Genomic DNA, 19225 nt, shown 5'->3' with positions numbered 1-19225 from the left:
ATGAGGCAGCAGAGGAATATCTCTCAGGCCAAGGCACAAGATAAAATCCCAGAAGAACTAAGTGAAGAGGAGATAGGCAATTTATCTGAGAAAGGGTTTAAAGTAATGATGTCAAAGATGTTCAGAGAACTCAAGAGGAGTATAGATGCACAGAGTGAAGTTTTTAGCAGAGTTGGGAAATGTAAAGAACACCCACACAAAGCTGAAGAATAAAATCACTGAAATGAATAGCACACTAGAAGGAACCAAGAAAAGACTAAATGAGGCAGAAAAACAGATTAGTGAGCTAGAAGACAGATTAGTGGAAATCACTACTGCAGAACAGAAAGAATAAAAAAGAATGAAAAGAAATAAGGATCGTTTAAGAGAACTGTGGGACAACATGAAGCGCACTAATATTCACATTATAGAGGTCCCAGAAAGAGAAGAGAGAAAGGATCTGAGAAAAATTTTGGTGAGATAACCAAAAACTTCCCCAACTTGGGAGAGGACACAGTTACCCAAGTCCAGGAAGTGCAGAGAGTTCAACTCAAAGAGGAACACACCAAGGCAAATAGTAATCAAATTGAAAACAATTAAGGACAAGGAGAAAATATTAAAATTAGCAGGAGAAAAGCAACAAATAACATACAAGGGAACTCCCACAGGTTATCAGCTGATTTTTCAGCAGAAACGCTACAGGCCAGAAGTCAGTGGCAAGATATACTTCAAGTGATGAAAGGGAAAAACTTACAATCAAGAACACTCTATCCAGCAAGGCTCTTGTCCAGATTTTATGGAGGAATCAAAAGCTTTGCAGATAAACAAAAGCTAAAAGATTTCAGCACCACCAAACCAGCTTTACAACAAATGTTAAAGGAACTTCTCTAGTCATCAAACTATAAGAAAAGAGAACAAAAAGAAGAAAGGGGTGGGGGAAGACCTACAAAAGATTGCTCTAGCAGTTTGGGGTCTTTTATGGCCTATATAAACTTTGGAATTGTTTTTTCTAGTTCTGTGAAAAATATCATGAGAATTTTGACAGAGGTTGCATTGGATCTGTAGATTGCTTTCGGCAGTACAGCCATTTTGATAATGTTGATTCTTCCACTCCAAGAGCACAAGATATCTTTCCATTTCTTTGTATCATCTTCAATTTCCTTCATCAATGTTTTACATTTTTCAGAGTATAGGTAACCTCTATGTTTAAGTTTATTTCTAGTTATTTTGTTATTTTTGAGGCAATGGAAATGTTTATGCTAGTTATAAAATTCTGGTTTTTGAAATGAAAAAGAAAAAAAGTGATTGAAGGGCCACAAATGGCAAAACATCTTTCTTTCTTATGGGTGAGTTGTACTCCATTACATATATATGCTGCATCCTCTTCATCCATTCATCTGTTGATGTGCACTTAGGATGCTTCCATGTCTTGACAATAATAAAGAATGTTGCTGTTAATAGTCGGTGGACGTATCTTTTTGAATTAATTCTTATTTTGTGGTTGGCTTTATTCCTTTGATAACCACATAAGTTTAAAAAGCTAAAGCTCTAAACATTCTTAGAAACAGTGAACAGTACACGTATGTAAATTTAAAAATATGTGCCACAAAAAAAGAAAATATATGCGTGTCTGAACAAAAATACATCTATAAGAGTATCATTGCAGCACTTTTTGTAATAGAAAAAAGTTAGGGGAAACTATTCATCAAATCAAAATAGACAAATTATAAAATATTCATGAAAGAAATATTTTCCAGTCATTAAAAAGTATGATGAAGAGTTGTAGATTCCAACTCAAAAACTACATACCTGTTATATAATTATTGCTAAGTAAATTAAGTCATTTTGTGATTGCTGTGATACAATTCTCTGGGAGAAAGTGTGTGTGTGTGTGTAAGTTTAAAAAATTTGGAAGAATACCCAGGAGATTGTTAACCATAGCAGGGTACACACTATTAACTGATAATCTAACATCCATTTCCTATCACTTTCTTCTTTGAATAAATCCATTTACAAAGTCTGAAAAAGCTAAATACCCACTTTCCAACCTCTTTTGCAGTTAGAAGTGGCCATGTTCTAACCAATAATAAAAGCAACTTCAGGTTTCTTGAAAGTTTTTTGGAAAGCTCTTGAAATAAGAGCTGACAAAGGAGTAAAGGGAGAAACAAAAGAAGAACTTCCAGCATGGTGGACTAAGAACCTCTGAAAATGTGCTTTCCATAAGGGGGACGAAAACACTACCAAACTGTCAAAATAAAGACAAATGAACACAGCCTTGGAGCACTGACGGGCATCATCAAGTATATCTACATATGCATAATAGAAGTACCAGAAGGAGAGAAAAGAAGAAGGGGACAGGAAAACTATTAGAAGAAATAATTGCCGAAAACCTCCAATTTGATGAAAAACATTCATCTACGTATGCAAGAAGCTTAACAACTCCAAATAAAATAAACTCAAGGAGAGCCAAGCCTACACACATCATAGTCACACTGTCAGAAGACAGACAAAGAGGAAACCCTGGAAGCAGCAAGAGAAAGTGAGCCCCATGGATAAGCAATCTTCCATAAAAAGAAGAGTTGATTTCTCCTCAGAAACAACGGAGGCCAGAGGCAGTGAGATGACATATTCAAAGCACATAAAGAAAAAATACAGTTGACCCTCCAAGCAGTCAAAAATTCAGGTATAACTTATAGTTTGCCTATAAGGTACACTTGGTTCCTCCATATCAGCAGCTCCACATTTGAGAACTCAACCAACTGCACATCTTGTAGCACTACTATATTTGCTATTTTTAAAAATTAAATCCATGGTGTTCAAGGGTCAACTGTTCTTCGACCAAGAATTCTATATCCAGAAAGGCAATCTTCCCTGAGATTAAGACATTCTCAGATAAATACAAATTGAGAGAATTTACCACTAGCAGTCTTGTCTTAAAGAAATACTAAAGGGAGTCCTGATTCAGGTAATTCAAATTCACATGACAAAATAGAGCACAAGACTAAAAGCAACTACATAAATAAACACAAAAGGCAGCATAAGTGTATTTTCACTTGTAGCTCATTCTATCTAGTTTAATACACAGCTGCATAAATCAATAATTACAAAAGTGTTAATAGGCTTATAATATATAAAGATGTCATTTACATGACAAAAATTACACAAAAGAGGGAGAGAAAACAAAGCTATATTGGGGTAAACTTTGTATACTACTGAAATTAAGTCAGTATTAATATAGACTAAATCATTTTAAGTTAAGATGTTCATTATAATCTCTAGGGCAACCAAGAAGAAAATAACTCATAATTAATATACTATAATAATATAAAACTTATGTTATATTATAATACATTAGTTATATTATAAAGTGATATAATCTATATGAATATATAGCTTAAAAAAGAATGGAATTAAAACAGCACACTTGAAAATATCTGTTTCACACACACACACACAAATAGAGGAATGGAGGACCAAAAAAGACATGACACACAGAAAACTAATAGCAAAATGGTAGATGTAAATCCTACTTTACCAGCAATTTTATTAAATGTAAATGGACTACACACTCAAATCAAAGGCAGAGATTGGCAGAATGGATTTTTTTAATGACTTACTCATGCTATCTATAAGACATTCATTTTAGATCCAAAGACACCAGAAGGTTGAAAGTAAAAAGGTAGAAAAAGACACTATGCAAACAGTAAAACCAAAAAGAAGTGGAGTGCTATAGTAATATCAGACAAAATAGACTCTATGCCAAAAAGTATTGCTGGAGATGAAAAGGCATTTTGTTATGATGAAAGAACCAATCCATCAGGAAGCTACAACAATTACGAATATACAGGTATCTAACAGTAGTCTCAAAATTTAGATTAATCAGAAACTCAGAGAATTAAAAGAGAAATAGACAATTTGACAATGCTAGCTAGAGACTTCAGTTATCCTCTTTCCTTGAAGTGTGTACAGAACAACCAGGCAAAACATCAACAAGGAAATAGAAGACTTGACCAACACCGAAACCCAATCAGGTTTAACAGTCATCTGAAGGCCACGTTACCCATCGCAGCTGCACGCACATTCTTCTCAAGGGCACGTGGAACGCTCTCCAGGATAGACTGTGGATTAGGCCGTAACCTATGGTCTCAGTAAATGTAAAGGGGTTGAATTCATACAAGGTATATTCTCTGACCACAGTAGAATGAAACTGAATATCAGTAACAGAAGGAAATTTTGAAAAGTAAAAAAAATCTGTGAGACTTAAACAATACAATTCTAAATAACCAGTGGATCAAAGAAGAAATCATGAAGCAAATTAGAAAATGCTTTTTAGTAAATGAGATTGAAAACACAACATATGAAAACATATGAGATGCAGCTAAAGTACTGCTTAGAGGAAAATTTATACCTATAATGTTTATACCGTTTATACCTATAAATGCCTATAATAAAAAAGAAGAAAGATAGCAAATCAATAATCTAATCTTCCACCATAATAAAGTAGGAAAAAAGAGCAAAGCAAACCCAAAGCAAGCAGAAGGCAAGTATAATAAACACTAGAGTAGAAATCAATCAAATAGGAAAAGAAAAACAATAGAAAAAAATTTAAGCCAAAATTCATTCTTGGAGAACATTTTTAAACTGAATATGGCTAGAATGACCAGGAAAAAAAGAAAGATGATTCAAATCCCTAAAATCAGGAATGAAAGTGGGAGCATCATTAATGACCTTATTATACAGATTATACCAAAATCACCTGTATGCCAACAAAATATATAGCCTAGAAGAAAGGGACAAATTCTTAGGAAAGAAGCTAATTTCCAGATCAACTACCAAAACAGACTTAAAAAGAGATAGAAAATCTTAACATACCCATGACAAGTTAAGAGACTGAATTAGTAACCAAGCCTGCCAGCAAGGAGCGTTCCAAGGTCACATGACTTCAATGGTGAATTCAATTAAACGTTTAAAGAAAAATTAATACCAATCCTTCACAAACACTTCCCAGTTCATTTTAAGAGGCTGTATTACCCTGATACCAGAACCAGATACAGATAACGTGAGAAAAACATGTCTTAAGCATACACACTCAAAAATTCTCAACCAAATACTAGCTAACCAAATCCAGCAACACATTTAAAAAGAGTTATATGCCATGATCAAATAAGATTTAGCCCAGGAATATTAAGCTGACGTAACATACAAAAATCAATCAATCTAAAGCACAGTATTTGTAAAATGAAAGACCAAAGCAGTATGATCATCTCAATAGATGCAAAAATAGCTTTTGACAAAATTCAACACCTTTTTATAATAAAAGCACTAAACAAATTAAGAATATGTGGCAACTTCCTCAAACTGTTAAAGGGCAACATGAAAAACTCACAGGTAACATTATAGTCAAGGTGAAAGGCTGAACACCTTGTCCCTAAGATCAGGGCAAGACAGGAATGCCAACTCTCGCCTCTTCTGCTCAACATAGTCCTGGAGGTACCAGAGCAATTAGGCAAGAAAAAGAAATGAAAGACATTCAGATTGGAAACAAAGAAGTAAAACTATGTCTATTGGTGGATGATGTGATCTTGTATGTAAAACTCCTAAGGGATCTACAAAAACTAATAGAACTAAATGAGTTCACAAGGTTGCCAGATGCAAGGTCAATACACAAAATTCAGTGTATTTCTCTATACTACCAAAGAGTTATCCAAAAGTGAAATTAAGAGCATAATTACGTTTACATTATCATCAAGAAATACTTAGGAATAAGTATTAACAAAAGAAGTATAAAATTTGAACACTGAAAACTTTAACACACCATTGAAGTAAATTAAAGATCTAAATAAATGGAAATCCACCTTTGTGGATCAGAAGACTTAATACTGTAATATTGTTACGTTGATGTTATGGTGTGTCAACACCCCCTCCAAATCCTAACCCTCAGAACCTCAGAATGTGACTGTACTTGGAGATAGGGCCTTTAAAGAGGTAATTAAGTTAAAAGTAGGCATTAGGGTGGTTCCTAATGTAATCTCACCGGTGTCCTTACAAGAAAAGGAGATTGGGGCACACAGAGACACCAGGGGTGCCAGTGCACAGAGGAAAGGCCATGTGAAGAGGCAGCAAAAGGGCGGCTGTCTGAAAGCCAAGGAGAAAGACCTCAGAAGAAGCCAAATCTGCTGATATCTTGATCTTAGACTTAACCTCCAGAGCCCGAGAAATAAATTTCTGTTGTTCATGCCACCAGTCCATGGTGCTTTGCTGTGGCAGCCTTAGCAAACTGTTACAGATGCCCATGATCCCAGACTGACAGACAGATTTATTTCAATCCCTATCAGAATCCCAGTTGTCTTTTTTTGCAGATATTGAGAAGCTAATACTAAAATTCATACAGAAATGAAAGGAATTCAGAATAGCTTTTAAAAAAAATCTTTAAAAAGAAGAACTAACTTGAAGGACTCACTTCTTGAATTAAAAGCTTAATACAAAGCTACAGTTGTCAAGACATGTGGACTGGTCTAAGGACAGACATATAGAGCAATGGAATAGAGTTGAGAGTCCAGAAATAAACCCTCATATCTGTGGTCAATTCATCTTCAGCAGAAGTCCAAGACTGCTGGCACTCCTGGGGCTTTCTGCATTGCTGAAATAGTCTTTTCAGCAAATGGTGTTGGGACAACAGGGTATCCACGTGCAGAAGAATTATATTGGACCCCATCTCATACTGCATACAAAACTTAACTCAAAATGGATCATAGACTTAGAAGAAAACCTGAGAGAAAATCTTTGTGACCTGAGATTAGGCAGTGATTTCCTACATGCAAACCAAAAGAACAATGACAAAAGAAAAAATAGATCAATTGGACTCCATCAAAATTGCAACCTTTTGTGCCTCAGAGGACATCAACAGGGAAGTAAAAAGACCAACCACCAAATGGCAAAAATACTTGCAGATTCTGTATCTGACAGGGCCTTGTAACCAGAGTAAACCGTCTGGGTGCAGCTTCTCTGAAACACATTTCCTCCGAGTTGTCACTGTCCATGGTTTTCCTCCACAATGCGCCCTCTGTGCCGTTAGAAGCATTGCTCTGCAGCTTTTAAAAAGGGGTTTCTACTCTTCTCCCAGGGCTTTATCTCGAGTTGCTGCCAGCAATTCTGCCAGTGTTGGAGGTGTGGCTTCCCCCCAGGGCACGGGAAGTTGTTTCAGGTACATTCCAACCAAGACACTTGTTTGCATTTGCTTTTAAATGTATGCGAAAGACTGATGCACAGAATCAAAGTAAGTGCAAAAGAAATCCTTTATTAGGTATAAAACAAAATCAGAAATAATAAAAAAGGAATTGGCAGCATTTTGTCTTTCTTAATGGGACTTAAAATAGGGAAACTATTGCTGCAGGTAGAGTCTGGGCCCCACTTCTTGCTTCATCCAGTTCTGCGTTGTTTGATTTGTTACAAGGAGCATGCCTTACTTTCCAAATTGAGATTATCTTTCTAACCTTTATGAACAATTATTTAACTTCAATAAGTCCTCTCCATATTGTTTAACTAGTGAGTTCTATCAAAATTTCAAAATCCAGACAATTCCCTGACAATTTAAAGTATCCCAGACAATAGAAAAAATGGAGAAAATTTCAATTGTTGCTAGAGTTAGTACAATTCTTATAGAGGAACACAATAAAAACACAAGAATCTGAAGCCCAATTTAATCTATGGATATAGATGCAAAACTAAAACTATAATTAATAGGTTGGACCCAACAGCATAAAAAGAGCATCACTCCGTGAAAATCTTGGCTGTGACACGGAGCTGTAACACTGCTCTTATACGAAACAGTGTTTTCATCCAGCATCATGCCAGCAGATTTGAGGAGAAAAATCCTAGGATTGTCTCAGTTACAAGATACTTCATTATCTTAACACTCATCTCTGCTTAATACTCTCTGTTAACTACTGAAAGAAGAAAACTGCCCCAATATGATTGTCTCTTTGCCACAACCACCAGCAACAGACTTGATGGAGAGGTACCCCATTCCTGCCAGGCACAAGACCAGGCCACCTCTGTCATCCCAACTAGTCAACATTATGCAAGAAGGTCCAAGCAACTGAATATGATGCCAGGCAAATAAAAAGGCCTTGCTTCAGAAAGGAAGTACTCAAAAGTGTCATTATTTTCAAAAGATGTCTGTTCCTGCATTTAGAATTTGATGCTGTTTGGACATCCAACAGCATTTTGACAGAGGACCTAGAATAGTGGGACCTGGACCCAGAGCACAGCTGTACCTGGGAGGTCCAGGCTTACATGCACCTGCCCCCAGGCCCCTCCCCAGGACGCACCTGCTCAGAGAAGCTGCTGGGGTAGTCATTCTGAGCCAATGGGAGCCTCAGGGCCTGCTCTGCCTCTCACGTCCTGCCCTCGCCCCACCAGTCAAGGCTTGAACCGGAGCCCCAGGGAAGGCCGACCCTGCCTGTCCCTCCAGCAGCAGCAGGGGTACAGAGCAGCAAGAGAGATGCTGTGTGGGCCCCGCTGTCTGTCTGGCAGGCCTGGCAGGGCAGAAGGGGGCAGAGGGTCAATTTGGTTCAGTCTGCATCCTGGGGGATGGGCCCTGCAACCCACACCAGCCCCTGGAAGGGGAAGTCAAGAGCACATGCAGCTTGGCAGAGCCTGCAGCCCACCAGCTCATGGGGCACAATACACCACAAGGGAGGAAGGACCCCCCAACTCCTGCCGAGGTCAGTGGTTAGCACAGGCGAGCTAACAAGTCGAACACCAGTAACAGGGCTGCATTTCAGTTAGTCAGGGGCCTGCCGTGTTGCCAGTAAACTCGGAGGGAAAGTGGGTTAAAGTTCAGGGTGTGGAGGGTAGCCTTGTTTTTATATAAGTCAAAATACAGAAGGTGACTTTTGTTCTTTTCACTTTCCTTCATATTTTCTATTATACACAGAGATTAGTTTTATAAAAGTATGAAATTAGAAACTATAAATTAAGACCTTCCCTACGTCACCAGGTAGAAGACAGAACGAAAAGCATTCTCTTTGTTTAACCACACACACAAAAAACTCTGTAAAATGCCCAGAAACATCCCAACAGAAAGTGGATGCAAGGGTGTGTGAGGGAGACGTAAACAGCTTGGAGCTCTGTGGTGCCCTGGACAACCTAAGGTAAGACATTTTAAAACATGAAGTCTACCCAAATTAGCTTATTGATTTAAACAAACAATACAAATATTAGTGTATTTTTTTTTAGAATTTGACAAAATTATTCTAAACAGTTATCCTCTAATTTGATACAAGAAAGATATATTTTTTTATAACCAGAGACTCATCTTTTCAAAATTGGTCAACTCTTTCTTCTTTTCTCCTCCACTGAATTTGCCAGTTGATTTGACAAAGTGGAATGAAACTCAGATGCTGAGTTGTCTTTCTGTGGCTGTAAGTTTGGCTGATGGTGACTGAGTACTGCTGGGGCTGCTCAGAGGTTGAGACTTGCCCCAGGAGATCTGCCATGGAGACCGTCAGCACATAGCTGATGCTGCCTTACATAAGCCCGAGCCCAAACAAACCCATGTAAACATGACCTTACTCTTCCTTGTCCACCCAGTGTCAAGGGAGGACAGTCCCCCACCTTATGTTCTGACCTGTGGGCTGCTGAAGTGCCTTGGATGCCCTGTTTACTGACATTGATGCAGGTGTCAGCAGCCCATGTTTGCAGAGCCCAGGCATGGCCAGGTGGGTGGGTGCCTGGATGGAGTTCCACTGCAGGGATCAGCCTTTGAAATGACAGCCAACAGCAGCTAATAATAAACTAATACCTTGGACCAGAGAAAAAGGAAGGTGGCATTCGTTGGCTGGTCACCCTCCTTCTCAAGGGTGCAGTATAAGAGCTTGGCCCCTCCACAGGGCCATGCCCACGAGTCAGCAGACACTCAGGAGGCACCATGGCTGTCTTGGGCATCACGATCGCTCTGCTGGTGTGGATGGCCACCCTGCTGCTCATCTCCATCTGGAAGCACATCTACAGCAGCTGGAAACTGCCCCCTGGCCCTTTCCCACTGCCCATCATTGGGAATCTTTTCCAGCTGGATATTAAGGATATTCCCAAATCCTTAACCAGGGTAAGAGAAATGCTGTTGATATGAATTCGGGAATTAGATACAACATGTATGCATTCAACTCACTCTCAGACAAGTTGCTATTCAACAGCAGCTTGTTATGAGTTAATTGAATTAACAGTAGCATCCAAGAGTGATACTCGGCGTATTCAGCCAGTGGTACAACTTGGGCACGGAGCTCAGGGGGCCTTGGCCGTGGCTGGCCTCAGAGGCCCCTGCTTGAGCAGAGGCTTAATTGCCTTGTTGTTGAATGTCATCAGGCCAGTGTGGCTGGGGCTGGTGCTTTTGCCACTACGATGCAAGCAGGTACACACGGGCTGGGTGTCAACCTGGAGCTCTCTGCAGATGCCAAAGGACAGGGTGAAAAATGAAGTGTTTGACCAGCCAGACTGGTACCTCCCACTGGACTGCTGTGAACAGTGACTGAACTAACAAATCTAAAGACTAAATGAGTTGATGAATCTATTAAATGAGCTAATAAAAGAATGCCATAGGGCACAGAGCCCCTAGGAAGGTGTGAGCTTCGTGCAGCGTGGAGGCGGACCAGCTCACAGACCTCGGGTTGGTCCAGCTGCAGGACCTCCTACACCGCCCTAGGGTCCAGAACCTTGGCTGGGGACAGCAGAGAGCGGGGATGATGCGGCGGACGTGTGCATTTCTGAAGTTTTACCCTGTCCCAAATGCCTCAGGGCAGACGGGAGGAACCGGCCTGCCCAGTTCCTCGCGTCGGGTGGTAGGGGACGTACGGGTCCCCGGTGTGCATGCGCTGGGATCGCGCTTCCTGCAGAAGCAGCCTCTGTGGGGAGGATCTTCCCCAGATCCCTCTGGGTCCCCGGGTAGACAACAGTGACCTTGCAGTTCAGTTTAAAGCACGAGTTTCCCCGCCAAGGCCGCGGTGGCCTCACTGGCAGCCCACTGGTCTCCGCAGCTGGCAGAGCGGTTCGGGCCAGTGTTCACGCTGTACCTGGGCTCGCGGCGCATCGTGGTCCTGCATGGCTACAAGGCCGTCAAGGAGGTCCTGCTGGACTACAAGAATGAGTTTTCTGGCAGAGGAGATAACCCGGCATTCCAGGTGCACAAGAACAAAGGTGCGTCCTACTTAGCTGGGCTGGTGAACGGAGGGGCAGTTACTCGAATGGCAGTAACAGCGCACTAAAGAGAAAGGCGAGGCGATCCTCAGGCAACTCAGATCACGGTTGGGGGGATCTCGCAGTCAGCCATTGCTCCGTGCGTTTGGGTGAAAGGGACTTGTGAGGCTTGTGCCCAGAGTGAACAAGACCTGGAGCACCCACCCTCTGAGCAGCAGGACAGACATGCTTACAGAGAAATAGGGCAGAGGGAGCCGCTTCTGACAGATGGGCTGTGCCTCCCCTCGGCAGACCTTCCCGCTTCTGCAGGCCTTCAGTCTCTCCTGGGTGTTGGGGCTCCATGCACTGAGGTCCCCTCACCTACGGTGGGCCCTGTTTCCCCGTGAGGCTTTGTTCCCCGCAGCTCTGCCCTCTGGTCTCCTCAGTGCACACTCCCTGGCCCCTTCCACCCCTGCTCGTCTGCCCTGTGTCCCAGGTCAGCAACTTGGGAGGTTGGAGCTGCCTGAGGCTTGGCCAGGCTGATGAGCGTCTCTCCCCTGAGTTCCCCAAGGGCTGCCATGCACGTACCCAGTGTCTACTCAGCCGGTGATGCAGTGTCCTCAGGAATCCTCCTGACCCAAGACCCCAAACTCAGTCCCGCCTGAGCATCCAGCCTAGCGAACGGCCCCGGTAAATGGGCCTCCTCGCTGATACCCTCCTCGCGCCCACCCACCCATCAGTGTCACGCTGCCTGCCTGCCGGCCCGCCCCCATGGCAGCCACCTTGGCTCACATCCATCTCCTCCCACCTCTGCTTCGCATCTGCCCCGCAAGCCGTCCAGGCCCCCTTCAGGGGTAGAATGAAGGCCTCCTCCGCCTCACCGCTCAGGCCTGGCCAGGCTTCCTTCCTCAGGTCTCTGCAAACACGCAGAAGGGCACCAAGCTCAGGTCTTCCCAGATCCCCAGGTCTGCATGGTCTGGGAGCCCTGTGACCTCAGATTTTAGAGAGGACAATTCCTTGAAGCCCCAGAGTGCGAGTTGAGGTGTTTATCATGTGAGGGTCAAATATCGTTGAAAACAGAGAGGCTCTGAGGAAATTGGCCGGTAGACCGGAGCAAGGCAGGAGGTTAGGAGGCGCCTAACGCCGAGGAAGGCCCTCCAGAGCCCGAACCCGGTTCTGTCCCTGGGCCGGTCGGGGTGGGCCCACAGTCCCTCCCCGCAGAGCGCAGGGTGCCCAGCGCGCCTGCCCCTCTCTCCCCTGAGGAGCGCTGGCAGTGATGGCTCTGCTTAGAATCATTTTCTTGCTTAGGAATCATTTTCAACAATGGACCGACCTGGAGGGACACCCGGAGGCTTTCCCTGACCGTCCTCCGTGACCTCGGGATGGGGAAACGGGGCAACGAGGAGCGGATCCAGAGGGAGGTCCCCTTCCTGCTGGAGGCACTCAGGAAGACCCAGGGTACGTACGGCTGCCCACGGGCAGCCCGGCCTGGGCCCCCGGGCACCTGACAACCAGGGCAGCTCCAGGCACATGGGGAGGCTGTGTTCCCCACAGGTGCCATTGCACAAGTCGGTTCCTCCCCAGTCTCAGGGAGCGGGCGTGTCCTGATCACCCAAAAAGTAGAAATTTTCCACCCACAGTCACCACCTCCCATGAAGCACTGCAGGGCTAGGGCATCCCCACAGGCATTGGAAACGTCCCTCCTGCCACACTCAGGAGCTGGTCACTCTGATGGCACTCCTGTTTTCCAGGCCAGCCCTTTGACCCCACCTTCGTCATTGGCTTCGCGCCCTACAATGTCATCTCCGACATCCTCTTCCACAAGCACTCTGACTACAGTGATAAGACGGGCCTGAGGCTGATGTATCTGTTCAACGAGAACTTCTACCTGCTCAGCACGCCCTGGATCCAGGTGAGGTGCCTTCCTCCTCCCAACCTCCCGTCGGCACCCGTCCATGGTTCACTGCAGGACAAGGATGAGAAGCAACACTGGGTCGTAGGAACAGACAGGCACGCAAGACTAGGCAGCCGGAACGCTCCTTCCGGAGTCTTCCATGGGGTCCGCTGCTCCCCTTTGCTAACCTCAGAACACTTACTGTTTCACTTTAAAAAAAAAAAAGACTCTATGTCTTTAATTAATTAATTAATTAATTATTTTTGGTGGGGGTAGGTAATTAGGTTTACTTATTTTTAGAGGAGGTACTGGGAATTGAACCCAGGACCTCATGTATGCTAAGCGTGCACTCTACTGCATGAGCTATACCCTCCCCTCTACTGTTTCACTCTTGAAAATTGGTCCCCACCAGATACATGGTAGGACCTGTGCCTGTGTGTTCATGCTCCCACCACAGAACCTGCTCGGCCTCATGAGTGGTGCCCAAAAGATACTGTCAGCCAAAATACTCTTAATAGTACAATCATGACAGCCATAAATCAGGTTTGGAGAATGTTATCAGCCAGGTACACAAAATGCTGTTGCAGCCAGAGAAAAATTTATAGTCAGAAAATTCTCTCTCTCCCCCTCTAGCTTTATAATAATTTCTCAAGCTGTCTACAATACCTGCCAGGAAGCCATAGAAAACTATTAAAAAATGTGTCCGAAATAAAAGATTATGCTTCAGCAAGAGTGAAGGAACACCAGGAGTCACTGGACCCCAGCTGCCCCCAAGACTTCATAGACAGCCTGCTGGTGGAAATGGAGAAGGTACCATTCTGACACACAACTTCCCGACCAGGCGAGGCTGAGCGCTTGGCTGTTACGCGAGAGGTTTGCGTCTGAGGGTGCACATTTCAGATTTATCTTATGACATGCACTGCTGGTGTCCATCCTGCCTATGTGGGGCATATTCTGAAGCTCTTAGTTTTACACAAATCCACTGGCTTCAGCGCGGTCACCATACCATCTTCCACGCATGTCTAGACACAGCCAGCCTACCTACCCGCCCTCACACCACTGTGCCGTCCACTGCCCTGGCCAGCCAGGTGGTCTCTCTTGAGGGGGCCGTCAGGGGGCTGTGGGATGGAGGACCCTCCCACTGGCTCCTGCCAGGCCATGCTTCTTAACCATTTCTGATCAGCTGACTCTTGACCGTGTCTCCTCTAGGGAGAGGCCCTCGGTGTTCCTTGTTAGCACATCACCCCCACTTTGTGCATGACTTCAAGGGGGCCAGGCCTTCCTAGCACCACCTCCCTGCAGCCCCTTTGGACCCCCACCTGGAGGGGCAGGCGTCTCCTCTTTCCTTGGCATCACGTGTGTCTCCAGACCCGCACGTGAGCTCCACACCTGGTTTCCCTGGGTCACTGCCCCGGGTTGTCTGAGACTCTTCTCCATCAGTTGGGCCCCCTCTGCTGCCCGTCCACCATGTCCAGCTTCCCAGTGATTTCCCTGCCTCCTGGGACCTAAAGGCACCAGCTATGTGGGTGGAGAGAGGTCAAGGGCAGCCCCTGCAGAGGTCCCAGAGCTCAGCCCTGGGCTGCTGGAGGTCGTGGCCCAGGGCCAGGGAGAGTCCTGCCCCCTAGGGTGGCTGTCAGTGCCATAGAAGGAGCACGGACCCCGCAGCCGGGCCGGGGGCACAGTCCTGCCCATGGCCGGTTTTCTGGGGGCCTTAGTTCCCCAACTGTGTGGTGCAGATGATCGTGTCTGCACAGGATGGGCTCCCTGTGGAGCTGGCAGGGCCACCAGGTTCCCTTCTGCTGAGGGACACAGGGCCCCTTTCTCCTCCACCTGAAGGCGTCTCCTTGCTGAGCCCCCGCGTGTCTCTGACGTCTGCAGGGAAAGCACAGTGCACAGCCTGTGCACACCTCGGAGGGCATCGCCGTGACCGTCGCTGACCTGCTCTTCGCAGGGACGGAGACCACCAGCACCACCCTGAGATATGGGCTCCTGATTCTCATGAAACACCCGGAGGTCGAAGGTAGGACGTGGAGCGGGCAGGGGCCGCCCGGCCGCCAGCCTGGAGAACTTAGGCCTCAGCTTCCCGCCTGCAGCACAGGGACGCGGGGCTGGCACTGCGTGTCTGCGGCAGGGGGGGACACGGGACCACTGGGCGAAGGCTTTGGGGACGTGCTCTCCTACACAGCAGGCCCCGGGCTCTCAGCCCGCCCACACCCACTGACACACCCTGCCGGCAGGAAGGCAGGCTTATCAAGAGTGGAGAAGTGCAATGCCGTCTGCATCCGCTCCATGACGACCTGTGCATGACAGGAAAAACTTCCACATCGCCCCAGAGTAGGACCTGGTCTTCCAGGCAGAGCAGGGAGGGAGGAGGGCCGGGGCAAGGCCTCCTGGCATGTCTCACCCGACTGGAAGAGTGGGGAGCAGAAGGAGGAACCCCAGGGAAAAGCACCGCGGGGCTGCCACTTCCCTCCCAGGGCCCCTCCCCAGCACCTGGGCCATGTGCAGTCAGGGTGCCCTGCAGGGGGTCAGGTCTGGCTTCTGGGGCCCCATGTGCAGAGCCTCAGGCACCGGAAGCACCAACTGGGCCCAGTGGAGGGGATGTGAGGGCACCTATGCCAACAGGCCAAGGAAAGAGGGAAAAGAGTGCCCCCTGCACCAGAGTCCCAGCCTAGAGCCCCCCTTCACTGGGCCAGGGTGCCCCCCGCACCAGAGCCCTGGCCTGCAGCGCCCCCCTTCACTGGCCTGGGCAGAGCTGGGAGGGTCCCTGCTCCAAGGAGCTTCTCCTCACCTTGCTTGCTGCTGCCGGTAATGATTTGGCCCCTCTGGCCAGGCTTGGGGATGGACCCTTCAATACAGGGCATTCTTGAGGGCTGACATTAAAGGGCGTGAGGTCGTGTCCACAGGAACACAGATGCAGGGTCAGACCTGGTGCATCGACTCCAAAGCCTCTGCCTTTTTTATCAGCTGGAAAGGGAAGGGTAAAGGAGCCAAAGACCATGGGGCGAAGCCTCCACGGGTCTGTGGCAGCTCTAAGGGAGCTTCTGACCACTCTGTACCATGGGAGCTAGACTCAGAGATTGCTTTACATGATTAATTATGAGGGAATTCCAATACAGAGGAAAAGACAGAAAATAAATATGACTGACACCCACACACCCATTGCCAAACTTAGTGTGTGTCAGCACTTCGCAGTGCTGGCTTCAGAGCTCTTGAACAGAAAGCAGGCTGCAGAACCAGCGAGGCCCCCCCTGCCTCCCTGCCTTCCCCCACCCCCAGACTCAGCAGTGTCCCCAGTCGGCTGCCAAACTTAGTGTGTGTCAGTGCTTTGCAGCGCTAGCTTCAGAGCTCTTGAACAGAAAGCAGGTTGCAGAACCCCCTTGCCTCCCTGCCTTCCCCACCCACCCCCCAAACTCAGCAGTGTCCCCAGACGGCTGCATAGCACTCTGGGGTATGACCCTTACATCCACCATTCACCAAGTACCAGCAGAAATCCGTATTGTTATATGTGCTTAAATTTTTACTCAGTTACCATAGTGAACATGGCTTTGCAGTTCTCTCAACATGTCTCAAACCCAGAGAGGCCACGTGGCTGCCCGGGGCTGCCCAAGGGCCTCCAGACTACTGTCTCCCAGAGCGCTCCAAGCAGCTCACGGTGCATGTGTTTCCATTTGCCTCCATCCTCTTCAGAAGCATGCAACCAAGCAGCCTGGGGCCCAAATCCATACAGAGATCTCCCTCCAACTAGAAATCCCCAAGACCCTTTTTTATTGTCTCCTCCTGGCATAAAGCCCAGAAATGGATTAGCTGTGACCAGTCAAGACAGTGAGGCCACAGATAAATCATGAGGTCAATGCTGTGGACTGTACACAGCCTCGTGGAGCTTAGCTCTTCCTGACGTGTGCAGGTGACTTACCCAGTAACTGACACCCACAAGCACCTGCTGGGTGGGTGGGTTGGGGCGTAGAAGTGGAGCTAGCCTGGAGTTACTGCATCTATTCCATGCATATGTTGGCAGAGAAGCTTCATGAAGAAATTGACAGGGTGATCGGGCCGAGCCGAGTCCCTGCTATCAAGGACAGGCTAGACATGCCCTACCTGGATGCCGTGGTGCACGAGATTCAGCGATTCATCGACCTCTTGCCCTCCAACCTGCTCCACGAAGCCACCCAGGACACAGTGTTCAGAGGATACGTCATCCCCAAGGTCAGATGTGGGCAAGTGCGCGCCCTGAGCCCCAGCCTACGCGCTTGTCAGCTGGGCTGCCAGGGAGCAGGATGGGGGGCTGGGCCAGCCTTCCTGCCCTGCAGAGTGCCACGCCCCCGCAGTCCTCACGGGGCCCTGGTGAGACCGCAGAAGCGGAGGCACTCTGGAAAAAGGGCTCCTCAGTCAATGCTGGGGGTGGCCACACACCCCAACACCAGAGACAAAAGCAACAGTTACACCCAGCCCCGGATGGGTGACTTGGGGGTCGCTCCTCCAGGAAGACGAGAGAGGAGCGCTCTCGCAGCTGACTGATTCTGCCTGCTCTCAGGCAAGCAGCTTCCCCAGCTGGAAACATGCTGTCTTGTCTAATGAGAAACAGCCTTCTCCATGGGGGCTTCCGGATGAAAGCCTGTGCTGTGTTAGCCTGACCGACCAAGATGGCCTTTCTTCCTCCCAGGGCACGCTCGTGATTCCGACACTGGACTCCGTCTTGTATGACAACCAAGAATTCCCCGAGCCAGAGAAGTTTAAGCCGGAGCACTTTCTGAACGAACATGGAAAGTTCAAGTACAGTGACTATTTCAAGCCATTTTCCGCAGGTGAGGCGCGCTCGGAGGTGGCACCTCCCCCGGGGACTTGTCCCCAGTCCCTGTCCTGTGTTCCACCTGTCGTCTGCATCGGTCCCTGATTTCTGTCCCGGTGACCCATGCGTTCGTCCCCGTTCAGAGAGGCTATGTGGCATCTGCTCACCAGATGTCCTGGAAGTGAGCTGAGGATGAGTTATTAGTTATTTTTTCTGCAGAATGCTTCATGCTGGAACTATCTATTTAATAGAACTTAGTGAAAATCTTTCCAAACAACGTTACCTAATTCTCCATAATACTAAAAAAGGGCTACTAAACATAGTATAACATTTGCTTCCCTGGACTCATCATAGGACCATCCAGCCTCCCCTGACCTGTGATTCAGTGTCCCCCCACCGCCAGGCCCTTGGCCGCCTTCCTGGGGCCTTCCTTCGGGCGTGGGTGTGGGGAAGACCATGCAACCAGCTCGGTATCTTTAACCCCCAACACTAGAGAGTCAGCTTCCACCCGGGGCCCCACTTCCTCCCTGTAGGACGTCGGGCTGGGCACTGGGTGGGGACCACTCTCCCACCTTAGCCAGGAGGCTGTGTGAAGGTGCTCCCTGATCACAGCTGGCACTGTTACTGTTGCACTGGAATCCATTCTGGGCTCCCCTTCAACAGGCAGGCAGGGTTAATTCTGCTTGAGGGGGCAGCTTGCCCCAGCATCCCCCCACCCCATCTCCCCTGCTGTCCACCTGGCAGGGTCTCAGCAGTGCTCTTGCCCTCCAGGAAAGCGAGTGTGCGTTGGAGAAGGCCTGGCGCGCATGGAATTGTTTCTGTTCTTGGCCGCCATCTTGCAGCATTTTAACTTGAAGTCTCTCGTTGACCCCAAGGATATTGACCTCAGCCCCATTGCGACTGGGTTTGCCAAGATTCCCCCCCGTTACAAATTCTGTGTCATTCCCCGCTCTCAAGCGTGAGGCACACACGCTCTGAAGACCCCCGGGCACTTGATGCTGCCTGGCGGCTTCCTGCCCCACACCGTCGCCTCCGGTGGGCAGCCAGGGCTCCACAGGGGATCAGCTGGGCCAGGGAGGCTGCTTCCGAGTCACATTCTTCAGACAGAATTTGAAAGCAAAATCCAAATAAAATTGTGTCAAACTAATTAAACTGAATAAAGTGAACTGTGACTTCATTTCAGTCTGTGTGGGAGTTCCTGGAAGCCATGATGAGTTAAGACCATGTCACTGTGGGTTCAACTAAACTCTTCTGAAAAGTAGAACCACCCAGTCACCAAGTCAGCATCTCTTACAAAGCATTCACAAAAGGAATACCGGTGCTGTTTTGTAGTCTGGAAAAAAATTATAAGTAATATACCTTTGGAGGGTTTGTTAGCCAGCCAAACATGT

General features: G+C 47.2%; 1 protein-coding gene across 1 annotated transcript; it reads left to right on the top strand.

The window, feature by feature from the left end:
• Positions 1 to 9824: 9824 nt before the first annotated feature.
• LOC105096474 (cytochrome P450 2E1) lies at positions 9825 to 19002 on the top strand. The gene is made up of 9 exons (XM_010988814.3): positions 9825 to 10087; positions 11013 to 11172; positions 12460 to 12609; positions 12903 to 13063; positions 13679 to 13855; positions 14924 to 15065; positions 17064 to 17251; positions 17709 to 17850; positions 18606 to 19002. The coding sequence occupies exons 1-9, from the start codon at positions 9911 to 9913 to the stop codon at positions 18794 to 18796; spliced, it is 1488 nt and encodes a 495-aa protein (XP_010987116.2). The 5' UTR covers positions 9825 to 9910; the 3' UTR covers positions 18797 to 19002.
• The last annotated feature ends 223 nt before the right edge of the window (positions 19003 to 19225 follow it).

Source organism: Camelus dromedarius, chromosome 8 (genome assembly GCF_036321535.1).
Source record: "Camelus dromedarius isolate mCamDro1 chromosome 8, mCamDro1.pat, whole genome shotgun sequence".
Lineage (NCBI taxonomy): Eukaryota > Metazoa > Chordata > Mammalia > Artiodactyla > Camelidae > Camelus > Camelus dromedarius.
The sequence above is the reverse complement of the archived record's forward strand: the minus strand, read 5'-3'. Positions and strand labels throughout refer to the sequence as shown.